The 22,993-nt window shown below is 34.8% G+C and overlaps 1 protein-coding gene and 1 non-coding gene across 2 annotated transcripts in view; both read left to right on the forward strand.

The window, feature by feature from the left end:
* Rab3gap2 (RAB3 GTPase activating non-catalytic protein subunit 2) overlaps positions 1–22,993 on the forward strand; it is a 114,675-nt gene that overhangs the window by 59,188 nt on the left and 32,494 nt on the right. Inside the window, exons 9-18 of the mRNA XM_076872771.1 lie at positions 1,350–1,448; positions 9,169–9,317; positions 10,269–10,348; positions 10,505–10,594; positions 12,408–12,547; positions 14,561–14,777; positions 15,222–15,365; positions 15,578–15,660; positions 16,012–16,076; positions 19,853–19,943. Of these exons, the coding sequence (XP_076728886.1) occupies positions 1,350–1,448; positions 9,169–9,317; positions 10,269–10,348; positions 10,505–10,594; positions 12,408–12,547; positions 14,561–14,777; positions 15,222–15,365; positions 15,578–15,660; positions 16,012–16,076; positions 19,853–19,943 (1,158 nt within the window). The remainder of the gene's footprint in view (positions 1–1,349; positions 1,449–9,168; positions 9,318–10,268; positions 10,349–10,504; positions 10,595–12,407; positions 12,548–14,560; positions 14,778–15,221; positions 15,366–15,577; positions 15,661–16,011; positions 16,077–19,852; positions 19,944–22,993) is intronic.
* On the forward strand, positions 4,253–4,383 carry LOC143379725 (small nucleolar RNA SNORA36 family). The gene has a single exon (XR_013088511.1). It is a non-coding gene; the product is annotated as a small nucleolar RNA SNORA36 family (small nucleolar RNA).

Raw genomic sequence — 22,993 nt, forward strand, 5'->3', positions numbered from 1 at the left:
TTAATGATATGTACATTTTTATTGGGTCAGAATAATTTTTAATTTTTATGCTTATTTTTATAACCTCTAAAATTTTAAAATTTGATCCACCATAATCTTCATTATTTTGAGAACATTTAAAATGTCATCATTAGTATATATGCCCAAAGAGTCTGGCAATTTTCTGTAGGTAAGAATTCTATTAATAAATTAGAATCTGGGTATGGTGGTGCATATTGTAATCTCAGCTATGTGGGAGCCTGAGACGAAAGGATTGCAATTTCAAGGCTGGTCTGGGCAACTTAATGAGACCCTGTCTCAAAAGATAAAACTTAAAAAGGGGGGCTGAGCATATAGCTCAGTGTCAGAGCAGTTGCTTAACCTGCACAAGGCACTGTGTTCAATACCCAGTACTGCTTTAAAAAATGAAATAAAGTAGAAATAGACAATTATTTTATAATTAGTATTGTTGGCCATTGAATTTCTCATCAGTTTTGAATTCTTATTTACTGTGTATAAGATCATAAAGTCATTTCACCTTCTAGAAAGTAAGGAATTAAACATTTAGTGCTCTATTATTGTAAATTGCTCTAGTAAGAATTCTGATTATTTAGTCACAAATTGTTGTGGCATTTATTTCAGATTTTAGGAAAATTGCCTTTTGTTGGCCTTCCTATCAAATCTGCAGTGTTTAGAGGACTATATTTTCCTTTTGTTGAAGTGTACTTTTCTTCACAGAATTAACAGCCAGAATTTAGCAGCATTCTGATGTGTAATATTTACTGATAACTGGGACCTTGTGCATGAACTTATAGCATGGGTTGTTAATTGTTGCTTTTCCTTTAATTACTTATTAGGTAGAAGGACTGAGGTTAAAGATTGGCATTTTGTTAATTTTTCTGACAACGCTTTTATTATTAACATATCTGTCAAGTCTAGTCTTATTTACCTAGATAGAAACCATGCTGTATGTGAGCTCTGCCAAGTATATCAGGTTTTTAGTTTTTCAGTGAGTAAAACAAAACATGCTGTTTCCAGATTTTCCCCTCTTTCTCAAGTGAAAATCCTTGTTTACTTGGCATGAAGTGCAGCATGAATTCACCTTGATTTTCAGTAGATTTTTAATCATTTTCTCTAATTACTTAGATATTCCAAAGCTTGGTTGTCTTGTGTGACAGCCAACTTAGTCTTTCAAGTGTTTGCATTTTTATGTGTTGTTGTGGTGAGAATAAATCTCATTTTATGCCATTTCATTACTTTGCTTCATTATTAGTCAAAATATTAGAATAATAAGTTATTGTGTATTTAATGGTTTTTGTTCATTTTATCCATTATAATTGTTTGAATTGACTAATTTTTATTTCTGACAGCTGCAGCATCAGGCAATGAGAACATACAACCACCACCATTAGCTTATAAGAAATGGGGTCTGCAAGACATTGACACTATTATTGATCATGCTAGTATTGGTAAGCATTACTAGTTCAGATTCTTTTGGAATTTACTTATTATACTTTTTGATTAAAGTATTTCATTTCTTAGAAATGGACGTTTATACTTCTGTGAAAAAATGCATGCCTTTAATGAGACGTTTGAAAGTTCAGATTCCAATCGTAGTCTTTAACAAATAGTAGCAATTTAAAAAAAAAAAGTAATTATGCCCTTAGTGACAGTTTTGAGTAACTCACTCTTTGACATAATTTTTCAACAGACAGTTTTGTTCCATATAATGACCATATAAATCAGTCTTTTGAAAATGTAACCCTTAAACAACTATATAAAATGTGAATAATAGCCCAAAAGAAAGTACGAAGAAATTGTGAGTGGTGTTTTAGTGAGCTTTTTCGCTGTTGTGACTAAAAGATCCAACCAGCACCATTGTAGAGGAGGAAAAGGTTATTTAAGGACTCACAGTTTCAGAAGTCTCAATTCAACAGCAGACTCCATTCCTCAGGGCTCAAGGTGAGGCTGAACATCATGGAGGAAGAGTGTGGTAGAGGGAAGCAACCCACATGATGATCAGAAAACAGAGAGAGAAACTCCAATTGCAAAATACAAACATGTATCCCAAAGCCACACCCCTTGTGCCTCTAGTTTCCACTCAGTTAATGCCATCAGGGGATTAGTCAACTGATTGGGTTAAGGCTCTCACAACCCAGTCATTTCCCCTCTGAACCCTCTCGCACACAAGAGGTTTAGGGGGACATCTCACATCCAAACCATAACAAGTGGTATCATACTGAAATTATGGGTAATTTCCTTGTTGAAATGTTACATGATTTTTGTTAGGAAAACTATTTCGACCAGTGTGTGAGTATGCATGCGTGTACACACATAGGGTAATGGTAAATAATTATGTGACCTTGGACAGGTTACTGGGGATCTTTATGCTTCAGTTTGCCCACTCGTAAAAAGGTGGTGATAATGGGATGCACTTCATGGAGTTGTCATGAGGGCTGAATGAGGTAATGCATTGAAATCACCAAGTTCTAATACCTGGCATTGAGTATAAAAGTTAATTCAGATTATGAAAGTGACAATCACAGGGAAATGGTTATGATGACCTGCTGGATATTGTTGTATCTTTGCTTGTCTATTTTTATTGTTTGTCCTGTTCACAGAAAATTGTTCAAATTGCTAATTGTGACAGTTAAAGACCACTATCATTTTAGCCCTTAAATTAGAAGAATATAGGTAAAAGCAGATTTCTTCTTGCAACCAGTATTTGAGGGCTTACTGTGTTAGGAATCAGAAGTATAGATATGAAAAGTCAGGGTCTTTGCTGTCTGGAAGCCTGAGCCTAGTTGGAAGAAACACATGAGAATAGTAGCTGTATTATAACACAATGTTTGATATAATAGACAAAAGGACCAACTACAGTGGGCGCAGAGCACAAAACTGCTAGCACTGTGGGAATCAGGGAAGAGGACTGACTTTAATCTGAGATTGAAAGAAGGAATAGGACTTGACCAAGAAAGCAAACCCTAAGGAGGCATTCTAGCCAAATGCACATAGGTAGAGGGGGTCAAAGAGCATACTGTGCTGGGGAAACAATGAGAGCCTAGGATAACTAAGCCAGATATGTAGAGAGGAGTCAGATTTTTGAAGGGCATAATATACTATGCAGAGAATATCTAATTTTTTTTTTCACTTACAGCTTTTTCCTAGCTACATTGAGAGTTATCTAAGAATTCTAAGCAAAAGAATAACATTATCACATTTGCCCATTAGAGAAATCACATTGGTGGCAGTTTAGAGGCTGGAATGGAGGGGTCAAGACTAGTAAAGAAACTGAAAAGTAATGGGTTTCTGAATTAATACAGTAATAATGGGGGTGGAGAAAAAACTACTATTTAAAAATATATTTGTATTTTTTCTTTTAGTGCATATGTGCTTGTTAAAAATTCATATACAAATATATAAAGAGAAAAGGAAAAAAATCGTAGATCCAACTACCCAGAGATACTTAACATTGGTGTTTTGATAACCATCTTTATAGACTTTCTTGTGTGTGTGTGTGTGTGTGTGTGTATAAATACATTGTGTAATATACATATGGTCATGTGCAGAGATATGTTTTTATAAAGAGGATTATATCATACCAACTATACTATAAACCTTTTCCAATTAATGCATCACAAAGGACCTTTCATATCAATTTTGCTAAGTATACATCTTATCAGCCAGAAACCTAATAGAAAACAAATGGCACACTTGAAATAATATAATTGAAAGGTTTATTTGCAGAGAAACTAGGAATAGAAAGATGTGGTGTACAGAACCACAGGGATAGTTCAGTATCCCAGGGTATTTTAGCAGCTAAGCTGTTAGCCACCGGTCTGTCTAAAGGGAAAAGAGCAGGAAGCAGTTTCAAAACATACAAGATAGTGGTGGAAATCAATGCTTGGAAAGTAGGATGACTTTTGCTCAAGAGTCATAGCCAGTTTTCAGAGAGGGAACCAGGGAAATGGATTTCCTGATTTTATTTTCCTTTCTCTTTTTAATCTCCTAATGGGGCTTCCCATTGTCTGATTAAATTGGAAGTCAGCATTATTTATAAAAATTGACCCCTGGCCAGAAGAGAGAGAGCAGGAAGAAGGAAGGAGAAAAGGAAGGAGTTTGAATCTAGAGAGGCTAACAAAAGGTATCTGACATATAGTTCCTCTTATTCTACTTGCTACACAGTTCTTGTGTGTAATACTCTGTAATAAACACTGGTGAACATTTCAGTGTGTCTTTACCCTTTGCTAACATAAAAATGCTAATATAAAAATTCCAAAGTGTTGAGTTCAGATCAGGGTATCTTCCCTGTTCTGTTAATTAAACTTTGGAACATGGAAACTGGCTAGGGGAAATGATTGGATAGAAAATGTTATTCTATTCATTTATCCCCAGCCTACAAATGGAAGAACAAAAGATGCAGTAAATTTTATGTATGTCATTATGTAAAGGTCTAATTAAGTTATTCAACAAATAAATACCTGTTATTTCCAAGAGACTAATATGGATAATAGAAATAAAAGACTGACTGGCCCCTGTCCTGATGAAGTCCAAATTCTGGTGATGGAGAGACAAACCATAAACAGTTAAACTGAATGAGTGCAGTGTTGTCAAATAACTAGTAGGCATCATGAAGAAAATAAGCAGGTTATGATAGTAAAGAAAGAGTACTTTAGGTAGACTGGCAAGGAAAGGCCTCTCTAGGGAAGACACACAGACTGAGACTTGAAGGGTGAGAGGGAGTCAGCTGTGGGAAAAGCTGTCAGAAGAGGATTTGGGGAAGATGCAGCAGCAGGAATATAGGCCTGGGGTCTTTGAAGACCACACAGCATTGAAGAAACAGAAGGAAGGTCAATGGGACTTGACTGCTAAGAGTGAGCAGGAACAGGAGAAACTTAGGTTAGAGATGTCAGATCTCATAGCGATAAGGAGGTCAATTTTATTCTAAATGCAGTAGGAAACACTGATGGACTCCAAATATTTTTATTCCCTTTTTTCAAAAATTACAAGTAGGGGTTTATAATTTAAAATATCTCTTTGGGTGCTGTTTAGTGAGCAGGCTGGAGAAGGAAGCAAGGAGACCAGTTAGGAGTACTGTAGTAATTCAGGCAAGAAAAAATGAGGCCTAGGGTGGAGGCAGAAAAGTTGGAGAGAGGGAGAGAGGTATGGGATATATTTTCACTTGTTAAGATATGAGTTTTAAAAATAAGACAATAGGGAAAAAATCAAGGATGTATTAATTTTTAAGTTTGAGCTGTTTGAAAATTGCTCAGACAATGAGTGGATGATTAGACTCCTTAGTGAAATGAGAAAAAGGAGAAGGAAGAGATTTATGTTAGGCTTAGCTTGTGACACTACTATACATTCAAATACAGGTATCAAGTAGACAAATGGGAAGAAAGGCAGTTGGGATTTTAGATATAAATTGGGGAGGGAGGGGAGTGGTTAGCTGTGGAATGCTTCATAGAATTTGAGAGAGAGAGAGAGAGAGAGAGAGAGAGAGAGAGATCCATGGGTTTTGACAACATAGATCCATTTATTGACTCTTAATAAGAGCAGTTGAGGTGAATGGTAAGGATGAAAGCCAGGTTAGGTTTAGGTTTAGGAATAAATATTTAGGTTAGGTTTAGGTTTAAGAATAAATATTTCCTTTCCCTTTTTTCAAAAATTACAAACAATACATAAAATCATAGCATCTCCATTTTTATCTCCAATCCTGATCTCTTCCTTGAGCTTTGTATTTTTCCAACTCGCTTCTGAACACTTCCACTTATTCAGACTTAATGTCCAAAGTCGCCTTTCTGATTTTCTCCCTTCGAACCAGCTCGTTCTTTTTTCCTCCTCTTCTTCCATATCATCTCTCTTCTGGGTGCTTCTTACATTGGTAGATAAGGCCTGAACTCATGTGGCTTGTGGTCCTCCCACACCCCTTCTCTCACTGTGTTCCAGCATGCTGAACTTGTTCCTCAGACACACCAATTTATCTTCTCATTTTAGAGAAGTTACACTTACTGCTCACTCTGCCTGGAAATCTTTATACTACTAAACATTGGGCCTTCTTTCTCATTTCACTCATGTCTCTGGTCATAATCACTTTGTCAAAGAGATTTGCCACTATGAGACCTAGAAAAGTATTCCATGAGATTGACTTTATGGAAATTTATATTGAGGGGAATTTTAATGTGTTCAGTGTGTTTCAAATTTTAATGTGTTTCAAAATCTTAGATGTTCAGGGAATACCCTAAATGATAAGGTAATAATAACTCCAGGAGGAGGGAGGGAGGGGGGGGAGAAAGAGAGAGAGAGAGAGAGAGAGAGAGAGAGAGAGAGAGAGAGAAAGGAAGGAAGGAAGATAGCTAAGGAAATGTAATTATAAAAGATAGTTTGTCTCACTAATGAGTAATATTTATGTCATTTTAATAAAAACTGTGGATTTAATAAAAAATGAAGATACAGATATATTGGAAGGATAGAAGGAGGGGAGATATAATAGGCTATATTACCTTTAATCCATGAAAAGGAATGCTAAAATTGGTGATAAAAGACAAGTCATCTACATTCAACTACCACTGTGTAACAATATGTTGGGCAGATGAACAAGTTAAATAATAATACAGGATGTGGATAACAAAGTCTAGAAAGGGGAATTGGTGTCAAAAAGCTTGTTTTTTTTTTTTAAACAGATTTCAAAAGATTAGGAGTGGGGGAGGAATTAAGCACAACAGTGGGATTTAGGTGTTATTTGACTTTTTTTTTTCTTTTGAGGGTCTTACTTTGAAACCCAGATGTATTATTTTTCTCTGACATTGATCAAACTATTTTCCTTCCAAAGAATGGCAGAAGATTGAGGTCAACCTGTGTTAAGATTTAACCAGTTGAGTGTGTAGAGGGAGATGGATACAACGGATTGTGGGTAATTTCAAGAGAGTGATTTTTTTTAGAATACAAATTTAAGCTGGAAGAGAAGGGAAGTGAGCTAAGTTGCTTGAAAATAGTGGGATTGATAAATTGAAACTAGACAAATTTGTGAGATTATTGCAAGGGTTTACTCAGGTAATCAAGATACAAAGGTAGGTGGTCAAAAAGTGATATGCTTAAAATCATGGTTACAAGGAATGTCCCATTGATAATAGAATCTAAAGTATTGAAAGGGGATGCATTGAAAGGGGATGACTTAAGTTGTGGGAAGGAAAATATCATTAGTGGTAAGAATAGAAAAAAAAAATCAGCTATTTCTTTAGAATAAATTAGAATCAATTCCTTTAATACATTTGGTATATATTGCTAAATTGTCTGCTGGATATCCTGTAGCCATTTATATCCTCCACCTGTATTGCATGGGAATATGAACAAAAGCTCTTTTAAACTTTAAATTTCAATCTATATACCATCATTTCATCGTTTGATCTATTCTACAAATTTTATCTTTATATGTTAAATCTCGAATTCATTCATGAATGTGAGACTCTGACTTTTTAGAATAGTCCAGTGTTCACAAGGATTTATTTAATCCTTAGATGCCTAGATTTAGTGAATGGTTTGCATATGAACTTACTAAAAGAATTTCCCTTCCCAAGATTCCTCTTCAAGAACAGTGTACTTTTTGACAGGGCCATTTAGAAGTAGTTCCTATATATGAAAATCAGTATGTGGAACAACAGAAAATGGGACAATAATTTTTTTTGCATTCTATGATACATTTGAGTGCAGTTCCTCTCAACACGCTGTTTCCTTGTACTGTGTGAGTGCCCAAGTTTGAGATATTTCCTAAGTCCACATATGTTAGAATCTAACAGCAGAGGGGTACTTCCCACATGCCTAATCTCACATTTCCCCAGGTGAGTTTAAATGATACAGGTTTTTCCTCTACTATACACAGGCATGTGAATATCAGCATTCAAGCTGTCTACTTTTGCTCTTAAAGCCTTGGGGAAATGAAAAGTAGTTCTTCATTATAACAGGATTCACAGATTACAAAGTAGATGTTTAAGAATGTGTTTTTACTGTTAACATACATACTCTCAAAGTTTTTGGAGGAAGTGTAAATTATCAACACCTCTGTGGAATGCAGTATGAGAATACTTAGTGAAATTTTAAAAATATAGATCCCTTTCCTGTTCCACCCCTCTGCCCTACTAGAGTTCGTCTATTCCTTTCATGCTATCCTTCCCTACCCCACTATGAATCAGCCTTCTTATATCAGAGAAAACATTCAGCATTTGTTTTTGGGGGATTGGCTAATTTTACTTAGCATTATCTTCTCTAACTCCATCCATTTACCTGCAAATGCCATGATTTTATTCTCTTTTATTGCTGAGTAATATTCCATTGTGTATAGAGGCCACATTTAGGGGTATAGGATAAAAAATGATTGTGGAATGTTATGGACATTATTATTCAAAGTACATATATAAATACACGAATAGGTGTGAATATACTTTGTATACAACCAGAGATATGAAAAATTGTGCTCTATTTGTGTAATAAGAATTGTAATGCATTCCACTGTCATATATAAATAAAAAAATAATTTAAAAAATGCAGATCTCCTTTGACTTTGCACTTCTGTTTATAGGAATTTACTATACAGATAATTTTAATAGGTGTGCAAAGACACATTAAGGAGATACATTGCAGTTTTCATTGTAGTACCAAAAAGTGGGTAACAACCTAAATATTTATTAATAGGTTAAATCAATTATGGTATGTTCATAGAAGGGAATACTAAGAGTAAGAAGAATGAAATACATCTCCTTGAAATTTATTAAATAAAAAAAAGCAAGGCACACATCAGTTTATTTGGTATGCAGTTATTTGTGTATATGCAATACTTCTAGAAGGTAGCATAATGAACTTATCAGTTGTTGCCTCTAAGAAGTGAACCTGGGGATATAGATGTATTGTATATTCCTTCTACCTTTCAAGTTTGTATCTATTTTCAAAATGTTAATATTTAAATCATGGTTTTGTAATATTTTATAGGCTGGAGAAATTATGGATGAGAATTTTAATATTTGAGCATTTTCTAATGTTGATTTTATAATTTAAAAAATGACTTTTATCTGTTAAGTAAAACCAAACATTCAGCATTTCAAAATAAATGTGAAATTGTAGTGACCTAAAATGATAGTGTCTTTTCAAGGCATTCAAATCATGTGGTTTTTTTTCCTTTTGTTTTTGTATCATTAGGTATTATGACTCTGTCCCCTTTTGATCAAATGAAGACTGCTTCCAATATAGGTGGATTTAATGCAACAATTAAAAACAGTCCACCTGCCATGTCTCAGTATATCACTGTAGGGTCCAATCCATTTACTGGCTTCTTCTATGCTCTAGAGGTATGAGTTTCATTATTAATCATGAGTAAGGCCACTCTTAATTTTTTCAACTTGTTTAAAAATTGGATATGGTAGCATAGCTTTAGAAAGATTAAGCAGTTCACTTTTAAAAAAATTTTTATTTATAGAAGGACACAATATCTTTATTTCTTTATTTTTATGTGGTGCTGAGGATCAAAACCCAGTGCCTCATGTGTGCGAGGCAAGTGCTCTACTACTGAGCTACAGCCTCAGTCCCTAAGCAGTTTACATTTTTAATTTTCAGTTGAAGCTAAAATTAATCAGAACTACATTTCTTCTAAATTCTTTAGATTAACTAAAAAGGTAAAATAGAATAAATAAGGTAAAGCAAATTTCTTTGTTTCTGAAGTCCTGAGTTCTTTGACAACTTAGTTTTTAAATATTGGTGCAATAGTCAGAAGCTCAGGGTTGTTAATTATGTCAGCCCACCAGGGATTTGAATAAATGAGGAATTGTAAAAACAGAATAAATTGCTGATAGAAGTGGCAAAAATTGCTTCCTAAAATATGGAAAAATTAGGTGTTAAATTTGGCAACTCTTATTTCTCACTTAAAAAGCAGTCCTTTCAAAATTGTCCATATTATCTTTTTACTTTATACAAATTTATTTTAAAAAGAAAAGAAAAAAATAGGGCAAAGAGCCAGTTGTGTATTGATGGAAAATCCATAGCTCAGCTAGAATAATGTTGTCTTCCTGTCTTAATTTAACATTTACTTTAAGTTACAATTCAATGAGAGAAATCCTAAAGGTAAAATAGAATTCTAGTGATTTTATTTTGCTTCTAAAATAAAGTTTTTACTGTCTGAAAGAAGGTGAGCTACTAGTTCAGGAATTACATCTTTTCAGAGCATTCTAAATTCTTGTTTAGAAGGTAGCTTTTGTTTCTTTGTAAGCTGCTGAGTTTTCTCATTTAAATGTCCTCTCTTTCAGGGAAGCACACAACCATTATTATCCCATGTTGCACTAGCAGTTGCAAGTAAACTCACTTCTGCTTTATTTAATGCTGCCAGGTAATTAAATAACAATTTTTAATTTATGTGTAGCTTAGTTTTACCTTATATTTTGATTATCTACACTTTAGAATTCTTTTTTTTTAATTTAATTTTTATTTTATCTTTTAGAATTCTTGAAGCTCTGGTTTTATTTTAAATTTTCTTTCTTTTCAGTGGTTGGCTTGGTTGGAAAAGTAAGCATGAAGAAGAAGCTGTCCAAAAGCAGAAGCCAAAGGTGGAGCCAGCTACTCCATTAGCTGTAAGGCAAGTCTGCCATGCTTGTCACTTTTGGTATTTTTAGAAACGACTGTTATGGCTGGGTGTGGTGGCTTATACTTGTAATCTTAGCCACTTGGGAGTCTGAGGCAGGAGGATTGACATGTAACTTAGTGAGACCCTGTCTCAGAATAAAAAATAGAAAGTCCTGGGAAGTGGCTCAGTGAGTAAGCACCCTGGGTTCAATCCCTGGTACCAAAGGCGGGGGGGGGGGGGGAAGAAGGAAGGAAGAAATAACTGTTATGCTTATTTATGGTCTTTCAGTACACTGAGTTGATTTGTTGATTTCATGAGTCTTTGGAGCTTCTGAAAATACTTAGGATGGGTTCACCCGTGGCCCCCATACACACTAGAATGTAAACTCCTTAAGAAGAGTGATTCTTGCCTATTTTGTTCACACCTTCTCCCTCTTATACAGCAGGTACTCAAAATGTATTTGCTGAGTATGCTCTTTAACAGACATCTACAAACTTAGTTTAAGTTGTTGGAAAATAAGTTAAGTGATAGCTAAAAAGTACTTAGTGATTTTTCTTTTCTTTTTTTTTTTAATAAAAGCAGGAGTTCTGAGTGTTTAAGCACTGTTCAGAGTAGTGGGTTGTGCTTCTGTGTTTATTTTAATAATGCTTTAGGATGTGTTAGTGTATTTGTGAGGGTGTTTTGATTTTTTTTATTTGTATTGTTTGTTTTTGCAGGAGGTGGGGGAGCAAGATTTTTGCTTGTTTTTATTTTTAAATCATTTCTTATTACCTAATATAAAGTACCACTATAAAAGGAAATAGAACCCATCCCTTCTTTTTTAAAGAAAGCCAACTAATTAATTGTCAGTAAAATTTATTGAAGTCTATCTTCTATGACTTTTTCATCTCATTTTAAAATACTGTGCTGTAATTTATTGACTTTCATGAATTGACTCAACAATCAAGAAATTACCCATGTGACCCTATATATCTCAGATAGATATAACAGTGTTTGAGTACTTCGTTTCAGGTACTTTATCTGCAAGTAACTTTCCTGGTCCTTTTTCATTATCTCTCTTATTTTACTCCATTGTTCTAATAAGATTGATAATAGACCAATAGCAATTTAGTGATAACTCTTTAGAAAAAGGAAAGTTCTTGCTACAGGCAGATATATTGGTGTCAACAAAATATGCTCTAGCAAAAAAGAAAACAGATTAGGACTTTAACAAGAATTGAAAATTTAAAAAAAAGAACTTAAAATAGACAAAAGATGTGTAGGAGCAAGCATTATAATATTTAGTTGGTTGTAAGGATATTGTTTTCTTTGACTTGCTTCTTAATCAAGGAAGGATGAACTTTTGGGGGGTTGGGATAGGGTACTTGGGATTTAACCCAAGGTGCTGTACTGTTGAGCCACATTCCCAGCCTTTTTTTTTTTTTTTAATTATTTTGAGACAAAGTCTCAATAAGTTGCTGAGGGCTGTGCTAAGTTGCCTAGGCTGGTCTCAAATTTAGTCCTTCCTCAGCCTCCCAAGTCTCTAGGATCATAGACGTGCACCACTGCACCCAGGAAGGAAGGATAAACTTACACTTGATATTTTCTAAAAATATGAAGTTGTGGATATCTCTATAGAAAACCTACATAGGATTGTATTTTTACTTCATTTCTTTTGTGTATTTTTTATTGCAAATGCCAGATGTGACTAATTAATAAAATATCAATTCAGAACTGTGTTCATATTTCTTTATGTAAAAACAGATACAGTCTTTTATTCAGTATTTTCTTATATGTTTCCAGATTGGAATGTGATTTGAGCTTTATATTTACTTTTAAATAACAGATTTGGACTTCCAGATTCTAGACGCCACGGTGAAAGTATATGTCTGTCTCCATGTAACACACTGGCAGCAGTAACAGATGATTTTGGCAGAGTTATTTTATTAGATGTAGCAAGAGGAATTGCAATACGCATGTGGAAAGGTACTTACTTTCTTACAAAAATCCAGAAAAAAACTTAATTAACTTTTCATTGCAAGAGTTGAGCAGCATTTATCGTCCTTCAGCTTTTGGTTGATAACAGCATTTAATCCGTTGTGTTTTTATTTTCTCTTTTTAATATGAAATCAGATCAGTCAATTGAGATATATTTTAAGTTTGATCACCTCATAAGTGCTTTTAATTTTTGCCTTGTACACTTTCTTTCAGTTCTATCATTGTCAATTTCTGAATTCAGAATTAAGTTTTTCACCCTTGCTACATTCATTTTCCTTCCCAAGACCACTCTTCAGCCAAAGGTTCTCACCATGTCATTTAGGTTTAAAAGACTAAAACTTGGCAAATCCATCTTCAGTAACTTGACTTTTGTATATGTATGTTTAGGTCAGGCCACTTAATTTATCAATAACTATGTCAGTTTCATTCAGCTATTCATATGTTGATATGACAATCAATATGATATATATATTCAGGAAGCTAGTCTCCTTTATGTAGCTTCCCCACTCAGGGTTCTTTCTGCCAGCCTCCTTCTTTGCATTCTGGAAAAGAAGAGGAAGGAGAGAAGAAGGATGCTCCTGCCAACTGAGTCAGTCTACTTTGAAAATAGTCCCCCAGAATCCCTCCAATCTTTATCTATAATTCATTAGTGACGTGGTCACACCTAACTGTAAGGGATACTTAAAAATATCTTTTAACTGGGTACATTGTCAGTCTGAATAAAATGAAATTTGACTAAGGAAGAAGTGGATAATCCATTGTTTAGAGTCATCTGGAATAGTAACGTGTCTGCAAAGAACACTGGTTGGAAACCACAGTTATGGTACAATCTTGTCTATACTTAACAATGTGAGGAATAATTGATTTGAAGACATTAATATTATTTGGACTAGACTGAGGCCCACTATCACTTTCTTGCAAAGTGCTCTTGCAGTGATGGGCAAAGGCAGTCTTTACCTGCCACATGTTTCAATATCTGTAGAAATAAGTTTCATTGTTAAAAATATTTCATTTCTGTCCTGAAACATCAGAGTTGTGTTCTCAGCAAGATTTGTCTAGCCATAGAAGATCCACTATGGCGAGCTCATTGCTGGCATTGTTGCCTGTCTTTCCTCACAGCTGTTGCAGTCAGTTTTCCTTTCTATTGTGTGCTGGCCTATGAGATGGACCACCCATAATGGAAGAGAGCACTATTTGCTGCTTTCCTCTCACATTTCCCTCATATCACCTCTGTAGTCATGCTTTCCCTTTGCCTGTGTACCACCAAGATTCTTGAATAGCAGGAAATCAATTTGATCTTTTGTTTATCTTTTAATTAGACTTTTATTTTGAAGCCCAACCTGGTAATGTCCCTAGAATATTTTTTAAATGTTTTTTTAGTTATAGATAGACACAATATTTTTATTTTGTTTATTTATTTTTGTGTGGTGCTGAGGATTGAACCCAGTGCCTCACATGTGTGAGACAAGCACTCTGAATCTGAGTCACAACCCCAGCCCTCCCTAAAATATTTTTTATTTTTTTTTTTTTTAGAGAGAATTTTATTATTTATTTATTTTTTTTAGTTCTCGGCAGATACAGCATCTTTCTTTGTATGTGGTGCTGAGGATCGAACCCGGGCCGCACGCATGCCAGGCTACCGTATGAGCCACATCCCCAGCCCCAGAATATTTTTTAAAGGAGGGAATCTTTTAAAGAAAAGGAAGGAAGGGAATGCAATCTGGTAGGGTATAGTGTTGATCAGGAAGCTTCAGTGTTAGCTATAATATTTTCTTTTTAAAGAAAAAAAGTGATCTGAAGCAAATATAGCTAGCAAAATATTAAAATTTGATAAGACTCAGTGGTAGATTATTATATTTATTTTTCCTGTTTAAGATATTTCATAATAAAATTATAATGTGCTTCTATAGCTTTTTTTGACACCCTACTTTTCCCTCCAGTATTCCAGATGCTACTGAACCTGGATTAATTAACTAGTTTCTCTTTCCCTCTGTCTCCAAGGGTACCGAGATGCACAAATTGGATGGATTCAAATTGTAGAGGATCTCCATGAAAGAGTCCCAGAAAAGGTGGACTTTTCCCCCTTTGGAAATAATCAGGGTCCCAGTAGAGTAGCTCAGTTCCTTGTCATCTATGCACCAAGAAGGGGAATTTTAGAAGTGTGGAGCACACAGCAGGGACCTAGAGTAGGAGCTTTCAACGTGGGAAAGCACTGCAGGTAAGCTACAAGCCCTGGCATTTTGTCAACTATAAAAAGAAATATAAGAATACTTTTATTAAAGTAAAGCCTTTATTAGATCAAAGCTACTTACTAGATTATAAATTGTTTGAGAATTGTAATGTTCTTTACTTTGTTTTTCTCTGTGTCTGGTATATAATTAAATATGACATATTTAATAGCAAATATTATTGAAAATACCATGATAAGCTACTGAGTTGAAAGTTAGCTTGATGGAGCCATTTGCCCTTTATAGTACCTTTTACAAGGTATAACTGCCAGTCAAGTTCTGCTTTACTTATGTTTTTGATATCAGTATTTACTTGCCTTATTAGTGCTCCTGAATTGATGATACTGTAGAGTTCCCTAGCTATTGTAAAAGTACTTTTTGTCATTTCTCCTTTTTCTAACATTTCTGCCACATTGTTTATGTGATTTCTTTAGGCTGCTGTATCCTGGCTACAAAATAATGGGTTTAAATAACGTTACCAGTCAAAGTTGGCAGCCGCAGACTTACCAAATCTGTCTCGTTGACCCTGTGTCTGGAAGTGTGAAAACGGTGAATGTTCCTTTCCATTTGGCACTGAGGTAAGATCTGCTGAGTGTCTGCTGATTGATTTTTCTCTGTAAATTTTTACAAGTTCCTTAGCTTGTGCTTTGTTTTATAGTTAGTGTGTTTTTTCCATCATTAGACTCATATCTTTAAATAGGAAGCATGTAAAGAAAAAAGAGGGAGTGTATCAGGAATAGAAAGAAAACAATTCATATTCCGTAAGAAGTTGTTGTGTTTATTATTTTAGTGATAAGAAGAGTGAACGAGCCAAGGACATGCACTTAGTAAAGAAACTAGCAGCCTTATTGAAAACAAAATCTCCCAATCTTGGTAGGTATCCTTCAATCAAAACAATGAAGTAAACTGTTTTGTTATTTTTTAAAATTAATAAATATTCAGAGTGGAGCAATCAAAATGTTTAACTGCATTGATGAGCTATCTCAACTGCTTTTCAGAATGAGGTGAGAGTGCCTGTAATCTCCTGTTCTTTTTATTGGAGGTGCTCTATAAGGATGAAGTGTGCCATTTAGGAGATATTAAAATTTATAACAATAGTGTGAGAGAACCCCAAAATTCTTTAGACTGACTGATGGTACAAATATGTTCAATGTTCATTTTCTTTCAGATAAATATTTCACTGTAATAAAAAGTGAAAATTCTACTTTGATTTTCTCATTATAGATTTGGTTGAAACAGAAATAAAGGAGTTAATTCTTGATATTAAGTACCCTGCAACCAAAAAACAAGTAAGTGTATATCACATATGAACTTTCCTGACACAGGGTAATTGTGTATCACTCTTTTTTTTTAATTTATTGGTTGTTCAAAACATTACAATGCTCTTGACATATCATATTTCATACATTTGATTCAAGTGGGTTATGAACTCCCATTTTTACCACATGTACAGATAGCAGAATCACATTGGTTACACATCCATGTTTATATTAAGAAAATCTTTATTTTCCGATTTCCTTCCAAACATGACAGAATAAAGTCTTCATGTTTTTATTCATGTTTATCACTTCTTATAAGTTTATTTGGACATTTCTGTGGTCTCTCTCTTTTATAAAAATGTAAGTATTTCCATACCCTTGAATGCATGGATCTTATGTAGCCACATATTCATACATAATATGCTTGGATTAAAGACAAATAGTAAAATAAGCACACGTGTCTGATCCACTGTAGGAAATAGAATTTTACCAAGAATTCTAAAGAGCCCCATGCACCTCTCCTCAATCCCATCCCCTTAATTCCTAAGGTAACTGCTATTCAGAATTTTGTGTTTCTCTTTTGCTCTTTATAGTTGCATTATTTCTTTATGACTTCTTTGAAACCTCTTGGTGCATTTTCTCTCTTTAAACTATAGAAATGGAGGCATGCTCTGTCTTCTCTGTCTTGTTTTTCTTTGAATGTTGTTTTTGTGAGTCATCATATGATGCATGGAACTGTAGTTACAGTGATTGTTGATTTGTTTCTATACCATATGAATTCCACTCTGTGACTCTAAAGTTATTTATTCCCTCTTTCCAGTGAACATTTAGGCTGTTCCCAATTTTTTACTATCACAAACAATAATGCCATGCTTATCCTTGTATATGTTTCTTGGTGGAAACATACAGGAGTTTATACCTGAGATTGGAATTGCTGGGTTATGAGCTTTCTCAGCTGTACTAGATGATAAAAATTATTTTTCAAAATAGCTGTACTAATTCATAATTGCATTTATACAGTGGAAGAGTCCCTGTGCTCCACAGCCTCATGATATTATCTCGGTCATGTTGCCTTTTGCTAGGCTGGTGGTTGTAATATGGTTACTGATTTTAACATTTACTCCTACTCCTCCTCATAAACCTCTCATAATTGAACTCATGTACTGACTTTATAATTTCTTGTGTGACACTTAAATCCCTACAAGTAACCCTGAATTCTTTCTCTACTTTTTTTTTTTTTTTTTTTTGGTCTAGAGATTGAACTCATAGACACTTTACCATTTAGCTATGGTAACCTTTTTATTTTTTGGTATGGGAGATTGAACTCAGGGGCACTTAACCACTGAGCCACTCCCCAGCCATTTTATGTATTTTATTTAGCGACAGTGTCTCATTAAGTTGCTTAGGACCTTGCTAAGTTGCCAAGGTTGGCCACAAACTTGCTGTCCTCCTGCCTTAGCGTTTTGAGTCGCCAAGATTATATGGAGGTACTACTGCATCCAGCTCTCCTTGACTTTTAATTAGAACCATATAGTTCATCTTTAGACTACATTTTCTACTTACTTCATAAGTTTCCCAGCTTTTTCCTCTTTATACTTTTTTAAAGTGCCTTCAAATAGGAACCTTACTAAATATTTCCTTTTTGTAATTCACAGCATTTCAAATAATGCTACTGTGAAAATATAAGAAAAAAATCAGTGTTTTTTCCTATTCTCTTAGATAGTTACTTGATACTTCTTCCACTAATCAGACTTCCCCAAATCCCATAATATGGGAATTTCCCCCCACTCTGACCAATGTGAACTCTAATTCAGTTCACTCTGTCTGCCTAGAAAGAAAGTCAGATCTCACAGGTTGAGGGCTCAGTCCCACAGGACTTCCTGCCACTTTAGACACTGGTCACACATAGTAGATGTCTTTAGACTATCACTTATACTTCTGACTGTGACTGCTCCTCAGGTTCAATTAATTTGCTAGAGCAGCTCATAGATCTCAGGAAAATCTTTTCCTTATTTTTATCCATGTATATTAAAGGATATTACAAAAGATACAGATTAACAATCAGATGGAAGAGATTCATAAGGCATAGCATATGGGAAGGGTGTAACCCCTGTCACTCAGAAAATTACATGGGTTTTAGAAGCTTTATGCCAGGGACTCTGGGTAGAGACTAATATGTGTATTTCTTATTTTACTTATTTTATCTACTAGAAGAGTTTAATAAATAGTGATTTTTGTTGTGGTCATTTTTAAAAGCAGTTTTTACTGTTTTATTGTATAACAAGAAAGTCTGTATCTTGTAATCCCAGTTTCCATTCCACTGACTGTTAATTGGCTTTCATTTTTCTTGGGGCAAATTTCAATTATTAAAGATGACACAGTATGATGATAAGGAGGATGTCTACAAAGGCAGTTCAGGGAACCATGGAGAGGGTCATAACCCCAACAAATCTTCCTACTTTGATGCCATCATTCTTATCTTACATCAAGGGAAAACAGAATTAGGGAACTTCAGCATAGTGCTGGTTATCCTCTTGGTTGTTTGGTTTGTTCTTTGGGGTGTGTGTGTGTGTGTGTGTGTGTGTGTGTGTGTGTGTCTGTGTATGTTTTAAAACTGTACTCCTACATCATGTATGAAGCTGTGGGTTTTATTATAAATGCTGGAAAACTCAATAGCAAAAGTTGTCTTATTTTCTTATGACATTTGAGGGAGAGAAGAATTCAGTTTTGATTTTGGGAGACTGACTACAGTAAGCAGGGAGAAAGCAAGCCAGATTCTCACATGTGCAGAACAGGGACAGATTACATTTTTCCGGTGTTCTTGCCTCTTTCAGTCACTGTCTTTCTATTCTTCAGATAATTAATTGTCCCATGATAGGCCTAACAATATTGTGAGCCACCCCATTTCTCTTTCACAAACATGGAAATTATTGTGTTATAATGTGGTATTTGTCTCATGCTATATTCTTAGTCCACTTTTTAAATTAGTCTCATCAATTTAAATTAATGAACATATTACATTGATGTAAACGATATGAACTTTTAACTTCTGTGTCTAACCCATCAATGTTTCTGATGGTTGCTACATTAGGCATGAGATATTTTGGAACTGGGGAAAGTATATTAGACTCAAGTATATTAGAGGGTTGGTGACTTAATAAAAAAATTATATATTGTGAGAGATGGGCAGAGGGTGGATACTATATCCATCTAGCTTGGCCTTTAGATTCACCTGTACATATGCAGTAGTTAAGCTATAACTAAATTGTCAGCTTTTATTATTGGCATGACAGTAACCTCTTTTTATTTGTGCCTGTATAGTAGCCGCTTGCTCAGACTCTTCTTGTTGATGAATGGCTTTGTCTCTGTTTCTGTTTGTCTTGGCCATTCTGTTGATCAGCACTTGCCTTCTGGTTGTTTTATTCTCACCCTGAACTTTTTTGTCATTATACCATATGAGACATGATATGAAGTTGATTACATGTTATTTATGATGTGCCTTTAATTCTTTTTCTAAAAAAATATTTTTAATTGTAGATGGGCACAATACCTTTATTTTATTTAGTTACTTTTATTGGTGCCAAGGATTGAACCCAGTGCCTCACCACATGCTAGGCAGGTGCTCCACTACTGAGCTTACAACCCCAACTTTCACCTTTAATTCTTAAGTATGTTTACTACAGCAACTTAAATATGAAGCTTCCCTTGGAAATTTGGGATAGTGAAAATTTAGGTGCATAAATATAAATATAAGACTTTAAAAAATGTCTTATAATTATTAAAATTCTTCAATATCTTTCTTCTAGGCCTTGGAAAGCATTTTGGCAAGTGAACGTTTACCATTTTCCTGCCTTAGAAACATCACTCAGACTTTAATGGACACATTAAAAAATCAAGGTAATAGAGTTTATATTCATTGAAGATTATTTACACTTCAAATTTTATCACTCTCATTATAGGGTAAATGATACTATCATGTTATTTAATGTAGAAATAATACACATGAAAAATAAGGAAACTTCTTTTTTTATTGCACATCTCTAAAGTATACAGTTGATCTTCATGTGATTTTGTTCTTTCTCTCTCTCTCTGTTTCTTCACAGTTTTGGGGATCAAACCTAGGGCCTTGTGCCTGCTAGGCAAGCACTTTTATCAATTGAGCTATACCTCCAGCCCTTTTCTGTTTCTTATTGGTGGGGGTGGGGGGAATATATATATAATGTAGTAGTAGTAGTACCAGGAATTGAATTGAACCCAGGGCACTTAACCACTGGGCCACATCCCTAGCCCATTTTTATATTTTATTTAGAGATGAGTCTTAGGAGTTACTAAGTGCCTCGCTAAATTGCTGAGGCTGGCTTTGAACTCACAATCCTCCTGCCTCAGCCTTCGAGCCACTGGGATTACAGGCATGCACTTCTGTGCTGGCTGAAAACATTCTCTATATAAATCTCACTATTGTGAGAAAAGATACCAATATAAAATGTTGAGACATGATTATTATTATAGAGTTGTAGTAAGCTAACAAAATTCAACTTATCCTGAATTCCTAACATTAGTTAAATTGTAGTGTGTATCTATTTGATTTTTTGCTAGCCATGATAATTATACGAATATAGTTTTATGTTTATACTTTTCTTTAATTATGTATAAGCCAACCAATGGTAACTTAATAAACAAATTATAGTATATTTTCAGGATTTCAAGCTTCTTAATTTTGAGACTCTTTTACTGTTAACTTTTTCCCAACACATATATAAAGCTGACTTTCAGTAAACAGTAAACTCCTTAGTGTGCAGAACTGGTTAGAATATTTGTTTTTTTTTTTTTTTTTTAATTAATTTTTATTGTAGGTTGTTCAAAACATTACATATTTTCTTGATATATCATATTTCACACTTTGATTCAAGTGGAATATGAACTCCCATTTTTACCCCATATACAGATTGCAGAATCACATCAGTTGCACAACCATTGATTTACATATTGCCATTCTGGTGTCTGTTATATTCTGCTGCCTTTCCTATCCTCTACTATCCCCCCTCCCCTCCCCTCTTCTCTCTCTACCCCCTCTACTGTAATTCATTTCTCCCCCTTATATTTTTCCTCCTTTCCCCTCACTTCCTCTTGTATGTAATTTTGTATACCCCTGAGGGTCTCCTTCCATTTACATGCAATTTCCCTTCTCTCTTCCTTTCCCTCCCACCTCTCATCCCTGTCTAATGTTAATCTTCTCATGCTCTTCATCCCTACTCTGTTCTTAGTTACTCTCCTTATATCAAAGAAGACATTTGGCATTTGTTTTTAAGGGATTGGCTAGCTTCACTTAGCATAATCTGCTCTAATGCCATCCATTTCCCTCCAAATTCTATGATTTTGTCATTTTTTAATGCAGAGTAATACTCCATTGTGTATAAATGCCACATTTTTTTTTATCCATTCGTCTATTGAAGGGCATCTAGGTTGGTTCCACAGTCTTGCTATTGTGAATTGTGCTGCTATGAACATGGATGTAGCAGTGTCCGTATAGTGTGCTCTTTTTAGGTCTTTAGGGAATAGACCGAGTAGGGGAATAGCTGGATCAAATGGTGGTTCCATTCCGAGCTTTCCAAGAAATCTCCATACTGCTTTCCAAATTGGCTGCACCAATTTGCAGTCCCACCAGCAATGTACAAGAGTACCCTTTTCCCCACATCCTCGCCAGCACTTGTTGTTGTTTGACTTCCTAATGGCTGCCAATCTTACTGGAGTGAGATGGTATCTTAGGGTGGTTTTGATTTGCATTTCTCTGACTGCTAGAGATGGTGAGCATTTTTTCATATACTTGTTGATTGATTGTATGTCCTCCTCTGAGAAATTTCTGTTCAGGTCCTTGGCCCATTTGTTGATTGGGTTATTTGTTATCTTATTGTCTAATGTTTTTTAGTTCTTTGTATATTCTGGATATTAGGGCTCTGTCTGAAGTGTGAGGAGTAAAGATTTGTTCCCAGGACGTAGGCTCCCTATTTACCTCTCTTATTGTTTCTTTTGCTGAGAAAAAACTTTTTAGTTTGAGTAAGTCCCATTTGTTGATTCTAGTTATTAACTGTTGTGCTATGGGTGTCCTATTGAGGAATTTGGAGCCCGACCCCACAGTATGTAGATCATAGCCAACTTTTTCTTCTATCAGACGCCATGTCTCTGATTTGATATCAAGTTCCTTGATCCACTTTGAGTTAACTTTTGTGCATGACGAGAGAAAGGGATTCAGTTTCATTTTGTTGCATATGGATTTCCAGTTTTCCCAACACCATTTGTTGAAGATGCTATCCTTCTTCTATTGCATGCTTTTAGCCCCTTTATCGAATATAAGATAGTTGTAGTTTTGTGGATTGGTTTCTGTGTCCTCTATTCTGTACCATTGGTCCACCCGCCTGTTTTGGTACCAGTACCATGCTGTTTTTATTACTATTGCTCTGTAGTATAGTTTGAAGTCTGGTATAGCTATACCGCCTGATTCACACTTCCTGTTTAGCATTGTTTTTGCTATTCTGGGTCTTTTATTTTTCCATATGAATTTCATGATTGCTTTCTCTATTTCTACAAGAAATGCCGTTGGGATTTTGATTGGCATTGCATTAAACCTATAGAGAACTTTTGGTAATATCGCCATTTTGATGATGTTAGTTCTACCTATCCATGAACAGGGTATATTTTTCCATCTTCTAAGATCTTCTTCTATTTCTCTCTTTAGGGTTCTATAGTTTTCATTGTAGAAGTCTTTCACCTCTTTTGTTAGGTTGATTCCCAAGTATTTTATTTTTTTTGAGGATATTGTGAATGGGGTGGTTGTCCTCATTTCCATTTCAGAGGATTTGTCGCTGATATACAGGAATGCCTTTGATTTATGCGTGTTGATTTTATATCCTGCCACTTTGCTGAATTCATTTATTAGCTCTAATAGTTTC

This window comes from Callospermophilus lateralis, chromosome 13 (genome assembly GCF_048772815.1).
Source record: "Callospermophilus lateralis isolate mCalLat2 chromosome 13, mCalLat2.hap1, whole genome shotgun sequence".
Lineage (NCBI taxonomy): Eukaryota > Metazoa > Chordata > Mammalia > Rodentia > Sciuridae > Callospermophilus > Callospermophilus lateralis.